The sequence below is a fragment of the Trachemys scripta genome, chromosome 19 (genome assembly GCF_013100865.1).
Source record: "Trachemys scripta elegans isolate TJP31775 chromosome 19, CAS_Tse_1.0, whole genome shotgun sequence".
Lineage (NCBI taxonomy): Eukaryota > Metazoa > Chordata > Testudines > Emydidae > Trachemys > Trachemys scripta.
In genome coordinates this window covers 10627925-10643013 of record NC_048316.1, presented here as the reverse complement: position 1 = coordinate 10643013, position 15089 = coordinate 10627925, and the positions used below count along the sequence as shown (strand labels likewise).

Genomic DNA, 15089 nt, shown 5'->3' with positions numbered 1-15089 from the left:
GTTATCTTGCAGCACAGCTCCTCCTAGCACTACCCTGAAGCAGTGGTTCAGTGCAGACTTAGAAGGGAGAGCACTACCACCACCTCTTTCTGTGGGTTTTCTCTGGAGGTCTCCCATCCAAATACTGACCATGTCCAACCCTGCATGGCTTGAGAGATCTGCCAGGATCACAGCACAAGATGGCATTAATAGACTCGCTAACAGCTTTAGAGAGAGAAGGTGGGGGAGGTAATATCTTGTACTGGAGCAACTTCTGTTGGTGAGAGACACCAGCTTTTGATCTTGCAGAGCTCAGGTCTGAGAAGAGCTCTGTGTAAGCTCGAAAGTTTGTCTCTCTCACCAGCAGAAGTTGGTCCAGTACAACATATGATCTCACCCACCTTGTCTCTCTAATATCCTGTGACCAACACGGCTACAACACTGCATTGTTAATAGCTTTGTCTTTTTCATGGTGTAGTGTAGCGACAATACTTCGTTACCTACACGCCTGGAGAACCCCTGGGTTTCCAACAAGGCCTTCCAACCCTAACTCCGTAGCGCTCTCTTACCATTACACTTAGCTACTTTGTGTATTTCTACAGCTCCCTCTAAGCCACTTTAATACAGGGACCAGTTCAGTTCAGTAAATATGGATTCAGAAACCAGGATGTGCAGATAAAGCCAGGTATATCTGATCAAGAGAGAGAGGGGGGTTGTTGTTGTTTAATAAAGGGGAAGGGACGGATTGTTTATCTTTTAATATAACAATTAGCACTTTCCACCCATAGATCTCAAAGCACTTTGCAAAAGGTGGCAAAGTATAAATAACCTCATTTTACTGATAGGGGAAATCGGCACAGAGACGGTGGCAGAACCAATAATAAAACCCATCTCTCCCGACTCGCAGTCTGGTGCTCTGCCCATTAGACTACACTGCCTTCTTGAAATGCCACTGGTGAGCTGAGTTTGTTTGCACTCAATTCTTCAACAAAACAGTTTGGTCAATACGGCAGAACCAGCATTTAGCAAGACTTGTCAGAAGCCACCATGGTCTAAGAGCAAACTAACACAGAAACTGATCTCCCAAAAGGGTGGCTGGGGACAGATCTCAGATGAAATTATCAGCACAGCCAGAAAGGGAAATTTCAGTACAAATGTGCGCATACACACAAAGGGGGCATCTATCAGATTTAAAAGGAGCCATGATAAGCCCTTTACATCCTCCCACTGACACATTCTAAAGAACACACTAAGGCTTCTCTAGCAGTCCTGGCAAAGGGATTTTTAATTCATGGGAAAGGCGGGGAAGTCAGCTGTTTTCCCAGGGTAATACACATGAATCACTTCTGACTGACCTCTCACAATCTCCAAGCCCCTTTGTTGATTTAGTCAGACTCTGGGTAGCTTCAGCACGGTCACCTTTGCAACATTAGCTTCTAGTCCACAATGAGAAGCCAAACAACAGCAAAAGTCCCTATCAAAACACATGGTGGAGGCTGCCAAAGCACAAAGTGAGATACTTAGTGGATAAGGTCCAGAAAGCAATGACTCAACATCGTCTATATAAGGGCAGAAATAGCTTTGGCATGACTCAAAGAGGAAAGAGAGCAAATCAGAAAAACACTAGTCATTCGACTCATTCCTGTAAGCATGCAGGTTTGCCTCTTTTCTTGGTAGTAAGTGATTTAACCTCACCTTCCTGCTTCTGGACAGTCCAGAGAGATCACCGTGCTCCAGCTAGTTCATGCATTGCATCTCAGAACAGTTACAATGCTATTAGCAAACAAGAGGCTGACCAGGGACCGTGCTAGACAATGGGAATGGTCATGCTACAAGGCTGGGAGTTTCAAAAGAATTTAAAGAAATTGGGCGCACTGAATTTCAGTGATGGTCTAGATATTACTTAGTCCTGCCATGAGTGCAGGGGACTGGACTAGATGACTCAAGATCCCTTCCACTCCTACGATTCTATGAAATTTGGGCCCCTAACGGACTGCAGCATTTGAATGACTTGGGTTTTATTTGTACTGTGGTAGCACCCAGAGGCCTCAGTCAGGGATCGGGGCTCCACTGTGCTAGCCATTGGTTCCCACACTTAAAAAACAGTCTCTTCTTCAAAGTGCTTCAATCTCAGGCCTCCCTGCAAATGGGACCCCTGCACCTGAACGGAGCCCTGTTAGCTCCCACAAGGAGCCCCATCAATGCCAACATGGCTCTGTGCAAGCACAGGGGTCCCATTTCCAGGGAGGCACTTGCAGGACTGGGGCATCAGGGGGAAGACTTTACAATCAAACAGCATCAACCCTCTGCTTTTCTATCCTTTTGCGAAGGCGGCCTGATGAACCCTGCATGCCTCTGGTTCTCAGCTTCGGGACTGTGCCTATGTTTTCATGGAGGTTGCAAACTTTTGTACAGAATCAAAGCATTTGCGTGGAAACAAAAGTGTTTCTTGCCCTTTGGGGGTCATTAAGAAAACTTTCCAAAGGGAAAGAGCTGGAGGGATTAAGTTTACTGACTAGACAGTACCAGGGAATGTGCAATTCCTGGGTGCAGAGAATATGCTTTTGGATATATAATATTATGAATTTAAACGATCACATTCCTGTGCACTGGCTGTAAATGCTGCATTTGGCCTCAAATGGGACAACAGACTTTACCCTGGGTCATCTCACTTGGGGCTGAAATAGCATCATGCATCCTTGAATACAGGGGGCTGAGGATTCTGAGAGATGGGGATCACAGGAGGGTCGTTTTGGGGTGCAGGAGATGAAGGTGAGAGAACAAAAAGAGCTCGCAAAGTGAATTTGAGCACCACGGGCCTTCCCTTCTGTTGCTTGCACCAAACAGCCTCCCTGAACGTGTCTGTGGTTCCCTGCTTGTCCAGCCCATTTCAAATGTCGCCTGAAAACACATCTTTTCTGCTCCCTGCTTATGCCTCTTGTTCTCTAGCTCTGCACAGGGTTTGTTCTCGCTCCCCCTGGGCTGTACACTGGTTCCTTACAGAGTTTGTTCTCTTCCCCCACTCCCTTGGCGGTAAACTAGCTGTACACAGGGTTTGCACGAAAGACATTACTATAGAGAAGAACCATCACAGAATGAGGTTTAACCTCAGCTACAAATGAGGAAGCGCTGGAATGCAGAGAAAGGGAAATGAACACAAATAATTCCCCTTTCTTTGCAGTTAAATATAGAGTAAATATTAATATTAAATATGAATTTCCTCTTCCCTTCCTCCCCCGAGCAGTTACAATGGGACAGCCCATCGTACCGGTACCCATTCCTGAACTCCCCAACCTCCTTGGAGCAGTTACAATGGGACAGCCCATCATGGCAGCAGCTTTTCTACTGGCTGAAGTTCCCTCTTTGAAATGCAAGAGTCCTACGTGTTTAGCTCAATGCTGCTTCCACTGCCACACACAGCTGGTGAGACTGGCCCAGCACCCACCCCAGCCCCTCCCGGGCCTCACTTACAGCTTTCTTGGATTTTTTCTTGGTGGATCGTGCCTTCTTGGCCTTCTCGATGACAGCGTAGAGGGCGAAGCAGAGCCGCGCCATGCGGGGCAGGTCGCAGATGCTAATGTCAAAATCCAGCCTCTGTTTCCACACCGGCTCCGAACACACATTCACCTCGGCGCTCGACACCATCTTGCAGAGCATCTCATTGCCATGGTAAAGGCCTGCCTGCACCACCAACTGAGAAAGAAGAGTGCGTTGGGATCACAATGTCCTGAGCTCTTCGCTCAGGGGGTGTGGTTAGAATGGGGCCAGGATTGGGAGCCAGGACTCCTGGGTGCTATTCCCATCTCTTGCCACGGTCTCTCTGTGAGCCCTTGGTCAAGTCCCTTAACTTCTCTGTGTGTCAGCGTACTGATCTATACAGTTAATATGATCTCTTCCTACCTCACATGTGGGTTGTCCGATTTAATTAATGATTGCAATGTGCTTATTTAATCCACTAGTAAGCTTGTACTACAGGTCCCTTTCTGTGCCCGATCAACAGAGGAGATGAGTCTGTCACAGGCTTGGCTACTGAGCCTGACTATTTAGCTCAAGCTGTAGGCACTCATGTCTCTCTCTCTGGAGGTCACCAGATCAATTCCCAGTGTGTTGGGTAAGATGGCTGCTATCACCCTTCCTAGAAAGCACATGTTGCCCACATATATGTAATGTTTGGAACTCGGGGGTGTCAATTCAGTGCTGGTAAAAGGCATCAGTTCAACAGCCCTGGAGAATTAAATCCTGTTAATCCCAGGACAGGTACCACATGGGCAACAGTGGTACAAGCTGTCCTTTGCCAGTATGCCTTACCCGGGACCCAGAGAGACTCTCCTCTATAGCGAAATTTAGGCTGATATTTTCTTAGGAGCATTGAAATTCAGTGGGAGTTGGGTGCTTAATTGCCTTCGGTTGGAATTTTCAGAAGCACCTGGGTAATTTAGAAGCACAATTCCCAGTGCAAATCAACAGGGAATTGTGCTCCTAAATCACTTAGACACTTCTGACGAGCCCTCCCTTGAATCTCCACACTCCACTGAGTCATTGGCCTTTCTGCTGAGCCTGCCAACACGGATGCCAATTGCGACTGTTTTTTTTCTGGTGTGGACATGCTGGGTAGAGTTTTCAGAAGGGCCAAGTGACTTAGGAGCATAATTCCCATTTTCAAGTGACTTCAGCGTTTAAGAGACTGCTTTTGAAAATGGGATTTAGGCCCTTATGAAAAGTGTACCCCTTGTCACAAGACATGACTGCCTTGACTGAGACCCAGGCAAGTGAGGTACTCTCTCTTATCGGAACAACTTCTGTCGGTGAGGGAGAGAGAAGCTTTTGAGCTTTGTCCTTCTGGGACTGCCAAGGTTACAACTATACCATATACAAGACTGAGACCACGTCACTCATTTCACACCAGCCCCCAAAGAGCTGCCAGCTGGGAATGACGTTGGAATTGTTTTTATACCAAAGATACAAAAATATTATAAATTAAAATCCAACAGCAGTAAAACCAATCGGTGGGAACATTTACCGAATCTTAACTGCTGAAAGGCTAGACAGGCCCAGATGAGGAAACCAGATCAAGCAACCAACAAGAAACGGACATGGGCTTATGCCAAGGGAGAAGCAAATTAATAGCACTGGGGAGGATGTGTAGAACTGGCTTGGATGCAGAACAAACCCCAAAGCACATTGGCAGTGGTTAGTTATCCCCCTTGAAATGCCTCTGCATATGAAACACTATTTCTGGCATTCACAAGTCTCCATATGGCTAAATGCATCAGCCCTCACTTCTCCTCTCTCGTGCCTGGACCCTATCACAGAACAGAAAAGAGACCTCTTCCCAGCCCGTGCCATTCCTCCTGCTGCATGTTCATCCAGGCACTAGAAATCACCTCTAGTCAGGATCCCCTGCACAGTCTGGGAGACACTTTCAGCGAGGCAACATCATCTATATCTGACACATTCAGGCACCATTCTCTGCCTCCTTTCTCCTCATTTGCCAGAACTCAGGGGTCCCACTCCATTTGTTGCCTGCCCCATTCTGTTAGCAAGTCTTCTGCTTCCCAGGGCCTATTCTCTCTCCATTCCCCTATTGCTCTCCTATGCTGGGGCCACCTCCCATTCCTCTGCCCTCACCCCCCTCGCACAGCCCTAGTTCTTCCTCCTTTGTTGGTCTCCAGCACTTCTGCATCTCCGTTGAGGTGAGGTCACCGCAGACGAGCAGCTAGGCTCAGTACTCAGAAACTCTTGCAGCTCAGGCTTCTAAGAATGTGCCGCTCGCTCAGCGAGCTGCTGGCTAACAAGTTCCCTTCTCCTTCCTGTTGTGAAGCTTTTTAGAGGTCGCCCTAAAGCTGAATGAAGGACGATGCAGCAAGGAGTCATGTGATCTCAGGCCTTTGATCCCTGTTGTCTTTCACACAAGCGGTAAGCAACCAGATGCAAAAAACCGAACAACCCACACCCAGCCCGCACCTACCTTCATCCTCTCATCTGCATTCACCTTACTGCCTTGCACCAGTTCAATGTAAAAAGGCTGATTAAGGGACCAGAGAGACTCGTGAGTTGGCTAGAAAGGGCAGAGAGAACAGAATTTAAGTTAGCACATGGACCAGAATGAAGACCAACCTGCAGTCTCTGTGGCAAGGAGACAGGCTGGTGCCCCCCAGCAGCAGAGCCCCTCATCGCCACTTGCTCCCCTGGGATGTATTGTACCCACCTTAGAGATGGGGAAACTGATCCAGGACCAAATTCAGCCAGAGTAAGTGGGTGGATCTCCCACTGTAACAGTAATACCTAGCACTTCTATAGTGCTCTTCAGCAAAGGTCTTTATGGAGATGTACAGTATCCATTTCCCCATTGGGAACTGGGGCACGAGAAGGTGAACTGATTAACCTGGCTGGTTAGAGGCTGAGCCAGAATCGAACCCAGTTCTCCTGCACCCCAGTCCAGGGCAACACAGCAGCCAGTGGACGCTGCTCATACCAGGGCTGAATCTGGCTCAGAGAAATTAAGGAATTAATCCAAAGCCAGAGTGACAATCAGGGTGAGAGCTGGGATCAGAATGCTGGAGTTCCTGGTTCCCTGACCTGTGCTCAGACTATTAACCCTGGAAATAGGGATGGAGAGGTGCCCCCGGGGCAGGCATAGGGAGTCACTCCCATTTTGACCTCAGGATCTCCGATAGGAAAGAGGAGGTTACTTACCTGTAACTAGAGGTTCTTTGAGATGTGGTAGCCCTATTTGTATTCCAAACATGGGCACACATGCGTGCCATACGCCTGAGTCTGCAAGGTTTTCCTAGCAATGTCCATTGACCCGCACATGCGTCCTGCATCCCCTCATGCTCACAGACAAGTGTATAATAGGTCGTATGGGTCAACATCTCTCCCATATCCCTCTTACCACTGAGTAGTCCAGTCTGCATCACAGCAGCTGGAGGGCGGGTATTGGAATACTGATAAGGGCCACACATCTCTAAGAACCTCCAGTTACAGGTAAGTAACCTCCTCTTCTTCAAGTGATGGTCCCTACATGGATTCCAAACACAGGTGAGTAGCGAGCAACAATCAGCATGGAGATGGGTGCAAGAACACGAGAGGAAGTGCAGTCAACAGTACGACACAGCTTACAGCAGCGTCCGCAGCCGCCGCTTGGGCGACGGAGTAGTGGGACATGAACGTGTGGACAGAGCACCAGGTTGCTGCACGACAGATGTCTTGCCAGGAGACATCTGCTAAGCAGGCTCGTGTAGAGTGCGCTGTGACTCCATCTGTTGGATAGCGTTGTAGCATTCGTGGATGCACCCAGAGACCCATTTGGAGATTCGTTGGGAGAAGAGGGATTGGCCCTTAGATCGGTCAGCAATGGCTACAAACAGTTTCGGCGACGTGTGAGAGGCATCGGTCCTGTGGAGGTAGAATGCCAAGGCACGGCGGACGTCGAGGGAGTGCAGGACCCTGTCTGCATGGGAGGCGTGCGGTTTGGGGCAGAACACAGAGAGGTGAATGCACTGATCTAGGTGCAACTCCGACACTACTTTTGGGAGGAATTTAGAGTGTGGCCATAAGGAAAATTTATCTGTGTGGAATACGGGGATCTGCCATCATGGCTGCCTGGTCACTGACCCATCTAGCTGAGGTGACGGTGACCAAGAAAATGACCATCAAAGGGGAGGTCCTCGATTTTATTTTAGACCTCCCCCACATCAACAGCTGCTTGGAGGCCCACCTTGGTGACCAGGCATCCCTCATCCACCAGCGCCTGAAACTGCTGCTGTTGGTCTGGTGCAGTGGTTTTCAAACGTTTTGTATTGGTGACTCACACACAGCAAGACTGAGTGTGACACCCCCCTGTAAATTATAAATTATAAATTATAAATTAAAAAGGTGTGGGGAAGTCATTTAATTTAATGGAGGCTCGGAGGGGTCACAACCCCCAGTTTGAGAATCCCTGGTCTGGTCGCAGTTTGTCCCGGAACTCTGGTAGCCCCGTATAGTTATTAAAATCATATTTGACTAGCGGAGTCTGATCGTTTACTGCAGCATCGCCAGGGAATACATCTTCCTCCCCAAGGGGTCCATGCGTTTCGCCGCCCAATCTGGAGGGGTTGATTTCTGTCGGTGCTGCGGGAGGATGACCTCGTTAATAGATGGTCCCTGAGGTTGGAGAACGTCCAGGAGCTGGTGCTGCTGATCCTGAATCTCTTCCAGCGGTATTCCCAAGTCCTCTTCCACCAACTGGAGCATGTCCTGATACTGCCAGTGATCATCTGGCGGAGACAGGGAAGGACGAATGAACAAGAAGGAAGTGGCCATGGGGACCGGAGGAGCTGGCAGTACTAGTTCCATGTCCGCCTCCTCCTCTGTGTTCAATGGTGCTGGGCGGAGTGATAGGACGTTTGGAAAGGCGGCTAGTGGTGGCAGTAGGTGTTCCAGGGTGCCCCGGGCAGCCAAGACGAAGGGGCCTGTGGGTGTGGTGTGCCCCACGGGTACCAGTACCAGACCCTCACTGCTGGATCATACGCTGGTGGATAAGGCAGTTGGGGACGCGAATCCAAGCTGCGGTGTGACATGGGGGGAGAACAAAGGCTCCAGCTCCAAAGGATGGTTCCAGCAGTGGGGGGACCAGTGAAATGGGCGGGCTGCAGTGTGGCACCAGCGGGGGTCATTCCAGGAGCAGCAGGATCAGTTCGTCCACTGGTGCGGGAACCTCACCTGCGGGGGGGGAGGGAGGGGCGGAGAGGATCGAAGAGGGTCTGGGGAGGATAGCACCAATTCCACAATGGAGAGGAGGGGCTCTGATCAGCCGGGAGTCCTACAAGTGCCCGTGGAAATGCTCACAGGGCCAAGGAGCGTCTCCAGCTTGTCCAAATGGCACGGAGGTGGCAGCGGGAAGGGTGGTTCAAGAGCACTCTGGATGGGCGGCTATCTGTACTGCCAGACCCCGTTTGCGCTGAGCTTTTCCCTCCACCTGGGGAAGCTTGGGCGTCGGTGTGGTCGTCTCTGCACGTAACATCTCATCCAACCGGGCGCGTCTCAGGGAGGAAACGCTGCGTTTAGTAGCAGTCCGCTGTGGGGACCTGCTTTTGTGCCCACGAGAGTGCTTCTTGCTCGGATGGCTGGGCCTGCCCTTCCCCGGTGGTACTGCTGGATCCGGGGCATGGGAAACAGTGGAAGGGGAGTGCACCGCCGGTGAAAGTCGCTGTGTGGGTGGTTCCGATGGGCCCGGATCCAAATGAGCAAACTGCCTCATTGCTTCCTCCATGGAGGAACTCACGGAGGTGGAGCTCCCAAGCTTCCCAGGTCCAGCGCAGGAAGGACTTGCAGAAGGAGCAAGGAGCCGTGACACGAGACTCACCGAGGTGATAAAGACACCGCCGGCGCTCATTGCTCATGGAGAATGAATGCGGGCAGGAGACACAGTTTTTAAACCCCAGAATGTGGGCATGGTCCCCGCGTGGGGGGAGGGACAGTCCCCAAATGGGAATGGCTAGTACTAATCAACCTACTACTAAGTCTGCAACTACTATACACAACTATAGACAAATGGAGAGAAATCACTCTCTTAGCAAAAACTAAGAGCGCAAAGGAACAGGGCCGAGGCAGGCCATGCGGCAATAAGAGGGCACTAGAGTGGAGTCAACCCACACAACCTATTATACCCTCGGCTGCAAACACAAAGGGATGCATGAGACACATGTGGGTCAGCAGACACTGCCAGGAAAATCTTTCGGACTCAGGCATATGGTGCGCACGCGCACCCACATTTGGAGGACATACAGGGACCATCATTTGAAGAAACAGAGGGTCTCTGTGCAGGTCCTTTATGTAACTGAGGGAGGCGGTTCCCCAATTACCCCCTTTTGGCCTTGTTATGACCTCTGCATTAAAGGGCCAGGGTGTCACTCTGCCTGCTGGGCACTCACTTCCAGGTGGCACTAGCATCTCAATTTCATTGTGGAAAAGACAGAGAAGCAGCAAATGGGTGTGTCAGGCTGGTGGGAGCAGGGGGAGAAGGGTATCTGGTGTGCTCGCATGGTTACCTTTTTCTTGGGGAGCGGGGGAGGCTTGGAAACCATCTTCGGGGTGTGGGCGGTGCAGTTGGTCTGCTCGTCTCGCATAGCAATGATGGAGGAGCAGTGTACCATCGTCAGGTGGGGCATCAGGCCATGGTGCAGGCAGCTACGGATGTACTGGTGGGAGGAGGGGCAGAGAGAGAACAGAGTAATCCTGGTAGAACAGACAGCCTGGAAGCCACGAGGATGTGGAGAGGGTAGTGGTGGGGGTGAAGCAGGGCTGGGTCAGACAGGAGAGGAAGGGCAGCATGTGGAAGTGACCCAGCAGCCACCAAAACTAGGTTCTCCTGCCAATTCCTTTCTAAACCTACATCGTTCCTAGGAGGCGTCCCTGGTACGAAGAACCCTGAAGACTAAAGTGCAGTTCCAAGAGTGAGTGGGTCCAGGTTTCCAAGCCCATCCCCCATACATGCACCGGGCTGCCTGGTTTTATGGTACGATGCCGGGAAGGATTCATTGCTCCAGACAGCAGAGAGCCCGCCTGTGTCACAGCAGAGGAGGGGGGATGCCGTTTGGGGGGGCGGTGTTGCTTCCCAGTAGTGGGAGCCATTGTTCAACTCTGACGTTCAGCAGCTACACCCTGGCTGGGGAGAGGGGATGGAGGGAGTCACCCCTCGGAACCATAATCCCCCCCCACACACACACAATGGGTTTGGCTCATTAGCGCGCAATGCCAAAGGGACCCACAATCGAGTCAAACTTTCTCCACCCATGACCGAGCCCAGCCTTATGTTCCTTGTGGTGCCTGCTCATAGACTCCTCCCTAGAGGGCCGTTCATTGGGGCAGCATCCAGGTCACCGTTGTTAACTGGACAATGGACTGGGTCCCTTTAGGGTGTATTTCCAGCTCGACATAAGGAACATGGACGACAATAGCATGGAGCATCCTTTTCCTGCCTCCCAGAGAGAAAAGTGCCTGTACGCTTGGGAAAGAGCTCACCAGTAGGTGGAGGAAAGAGACTCACCTGGAACTGGTACAGGGGATAGTTCCCGTAGAGATATTCACATTTCCCTTTCACCTGCAGAGTATAATCCTCAGGGCTCTCCACTGTCTGGTGGCGGAAGACGGTAGCTTGCTTCTTGATGGCATAGCTCATTAACATGACAGGGAATTCCTTGGGGGAGACTTGGAAGGTGAAGCTCTCCTGCAATCCCAACAAAACAGTACATACAGTCAAATACCAGCTGAGAAGGGGCTGAAATCAGCATCGGGAGTTGCAGAGAGCGAGACCCACAGCCCCGGATGCCAGAAGGGATAGCTAGATTCCCCAAAAGGACCTAGGGGTTAAGAGAAGGCTACGGAGGCAGCGTAATTATCCACATTAACAAACAGGGATGGACAGAGGTCAGAGTGGAGGGGGGCATGTCCAGTGGTGTGAGCACAGGACTGGGAGCCAGGAACTTCCTGAGTCCCATTTGAAGTTCCGCCGCCTACTCCCTCTGCAGCCTTCAGCACGTCATTTAAAACTTCCTGCCTCTACTGCCTCTGTCGGCACAAAAGGGGGACGATACCTGCTAATCAGGGATGTAGGGGCGGGTGGGAGAGAGCTGCCAGGATGAATGCTTGGCAAGCGCTATGTTATGGATGGTTCATTCAGATTGAGCGGGTGCCTCCTTGGAAATTTTGTTTAATGCCAGGACTGGGGTTATCCGAGGGCAGCAGGAAGGAATGAGAAGTTATCAGGTGCTCCGTGACAGAGGCAGCCTAATGCCTCGAAGCAGCATGCTGGGATCATGAGACCGCCTGACCCTTTTATTTCAAAAGAAAAGGGGATCTGTTTCAGCAGCGCAGAATTTCGAGAGAGGGTGCGGGCAAAGCTCGTTTGGGGAGGGGACCGTTTCCATCAATCAGCTGTTTGGTGGGGAGGTGGCCGGCTTACACACAGTCCTTCCAAACATCTCAATCTCAAGGAGTCAAGATCATTCCCAAACAGACGGAACCATGGCATACTCTCTCTCTGATAGCACCTGGTCCCACAGCAGGACGCAGAACTGAGCGCGCAAACCCTTTACACGTAACAGGAAGCTCAGATTTTACCCCGCCAGACTCAAACTTGACGTTGACGAAGATGTTCTTGTTGGGGACGCGAAGGGGGCCGGTCCTGGGGCCTTTGGCCAAGGGCTCCAGTTGCAAGGGAAAGTTGTACTCCATCCAGGCCATCCAACTCAGCTGCTGCCGCTTCGCCGCCTTCTCTTCACAGAACTGTCGCATTTTTGCACGGAAATCGTTCACCTCCGGGTCGCGCACCGAGTCAAACTCATGCAAACCTGAGCGGGGTGTTAAAATAAATACATAGATAAATAAAAGGAGATGATCCACATAGCAGTAGGGTCACTGGTCCTTGATAATCAGCTGCCTCTGCTGGGCGGGGAGATCGCAGCATCCCATAACATATGGTAGAAAAAGCCAAGTCGATAGCATTAGACTATGATGGCTACACAATTACACCAGTCCCTTCTAGGGACTCTTGCTGGGACAGGCTGGGACTAGACCAGAGGAGAGATCACCCCTTGCCCTTAGTCAGTCCACAGGGACTCTTGCTAGGACTGGCATAGCTGAGAGCTCTCCTAATTCAGTCAGTGCATCTGTGCTATTTCTTGCACAGCAACCCTGGCTGAGAGAGGTTGAGCCTGGAGTAACTGAGTTCCCTCTGCTGCCAGCACGCGTGCCCTATCCTGATTAAAGCAGCTCCTGCTGGCACTCAGGTGGGGTCTCACCTTTCCCAATGAGCAGGCTGATCTGGGAGTTAATCAGCTTCTTGACGCGGTCACCTTCACGAGCCACCAGCCGAAGGACAGGCAGGAAGGGCTGGATGTCGCAGAGGCGCCGCTGCTCATCCTCCAGCTCCTGCTGCTCGGCTGTCTGGTTGATACACGTGAAGACGTACGCTTCGGGGTCATTGAGCATGTGATACAACGGCTCATACTGTGCGTGACGCCAGACCACCTGGGACAAACCAACAGTAGGATGGAACCACCGATGTGCCGGCTGAACCATCACATCCCCTCCCGACTGCCCCACTCTCTACCCACTCCATCCCCACAATCCCCCAAGGCCATTACACACGGTCACAAACTACAGCAGGGGCAGCTATTGATTGGGATCTTGCAGGGCCTTAATGAAAGCCCCCGGAGAAGAGCAACAGTCATTTGTAGGACACCTGAGAAATGCCATCCCCAGGAAATTCACAACTGCACACGCCCGCGTGCGCCCATGGGGAGAGGCGCAATGCACTACAATGGGAGGCAGTGCGAACCCTTTTCGCTACATCCCCAGGTCTTGAAACATAGACGACATGAGTAGCTGTAACTATAACTGACCTAATTATTTCTCGATGACTTGTAATCTCACAGAATCAACTGCGAGGACCCAATTTTCAGCCAGACGATAACCTGGCTTCCCTTTTTTTGCTTGCAATGAGCTGCAATAAATCTCTCTAGGTATCTACAGTATCTGAGCACCTCACAATGCTTATTCGTGGATTTTTAGCCTTGCAACACCCCTGCCCAGTAGGGAGGCATTACCCCTATTATACAGATGGGGAGCTGAGGCACAAGTCACACATCTATGACGGAGCCAGGAATTGAAGCCAGGTCTCCTGTACCCCAGTCCAGTCCAGTGCCTTCCCCACTAGACCATCCTTCCACCCCAGTGGATGCCAGTTAGACAGTTAACTAATTACCTGATTGTGACCACATAGCTGGTGACTTAACAACTAAAGCACATCTATTGTGCCCATGGTTTTCTGGCCTGAAAACTGCAGGCACAGAAAGAACTTCTAATGATCTGGCACCGTATGTCTGTCTCTTGTGCTGTGTGAGTCATCTAAGCCAGGCTGCTATTGCAATGAGAACCTTTTCCACTCTGATTTCTGCCTAGTGAATTGAAAAGGGAATTTCATTTCCTCTACTCTCCTGTTCAGCATTTTATTCCTCAAAGGAAACACCAAAAACTTTTCTTTTTAACTAAAGTTCCTAATCACCACGAGACAGCTTTCCCAAGCACTGAACTCCGCTTAAGAAAAACGCCCGGCGCGCTTGTAAAATCGATCCCAAAGGTGACTCTTTAGCCACAGGGGTGAGGCTTGCGGTAAAGGCTGGTACCTGTTTGATGGTGCCCAAGCTGGCATTGCAGGATACAGAGAGGTTCAGGTATATGCCTGTAGGCAGCAGGAAGTCCACCTGGATGGTTTGGTTTTCCTCCTTGGACCAGAATTCAACAGGGCAATAGATGCCCGGGGGCATCCTGCTCACTTCTTAGCTACAATCTGCAACAAAGGGAGAGAAATGACAATTATTTGTATTGCAGTAATTCCTAAAAGCCCCAACAAGACTAAGGCTAAGCACTGCACCGACACAGTGGGACCCGGTCTCTGCTCTGACAAGACCAGATTATTATCCCCATTTAATGGATGGGGAAACTGGGAATTCAATCCGGATCTCCAGAGTCCAAATCCAGTGCCTTAAAAAAAAAAAAAAAAAGACATCCCTGTTCGGGTGCACCCACATGCTGCCCTGGTTATAGTTCAAAGCAGCTTCTACTTAGTCATTTAAGAATATGAAATACTTAGTGTTACAGCTGGGCGAAATTTTTTTAAATGAATGGTAAATATGCCAAAAAATGAATTTTTCTGGGCACCGAAACTGTTTGCAACTTGGGATCAAATTCTGTGAATAGTTTTGGTCAAAAATAAATAAATAAATACAAACCCCCACAACCACCTGATTTTTTTTTTCAGAAATGTCATTTCTAGTGAACATTCTCTTTTGTCAGTCAAACTTCTTTGTTTTTGTTTTTATTTTGCATGTGTTTCAGTGAACAGACCCCAGGAGTCCCAACTCCCAGCCTGACATCTTATTCCCTGGACCTTACTGTCTCAACCTCCATTTCTATCTTCCAGAGACGAGTTCCAGGTGTACAAGGAAGAGCTGGTGCAGGTCCAGATTATAAAAAAAATTAAGATTACAAATTAATTTTGTTTTAAAAAGAATAGGGGGGAATAAATGCACAGAGTGGGATGGCCAGGATGGGGGGGGGGGAGG

General features: G+C 50.3%; 1 protein-coding gene across 4 annotated transcripts in view; it reads right to left on the bottom strand.

Annotated features, from left to right (window-relative positions):
• Positions 1–15089, bottom strand: part of PIK3CD (phosphatidylinositol-4,5-bisphosphate 3-kinase catalytic subunit delta) — a 64904-nt gene that overhangs the window by 16480 nt on the left and 33335 nt on the right. For 2 of the 4 annotated variants that reach the window (XM_034753356.1, XM_034753354.1), the window contains exons 2-8: positions 14151–14314; positions 12765–12993; positions 12085–12314; positions 11012–11191; positions 10014–10163; positions 5948–6037; positions 3451–3672 (exon numbers count right to left, since the gene is read on the bottom strand). In XM_034753356.1, the coding sequence (XP_034609247.1) occupies positions 3451–3672; positions 5948–6037; positions 10014–10163; positions 11012–11191; positions 12085–12314; positions 12765–12993; positions 14151–14291 (1242 nt within the window). In that variant the 5' untranslated portion in view covers positions 14292–14314. Of the gene's footprint in view, positions 1–3450; positions 3673–5947; positions 6038–6187; positions 7903–10013; positions 10164–11011; positions 11192–12084; positions 12315–12764; positions 12994–14150; positions 14315–15089 lie in introns of those variants that run through there. The other 2 variants (XM_034753357.1, XM_034753358.1) reach the window with 2 other exon arrangements.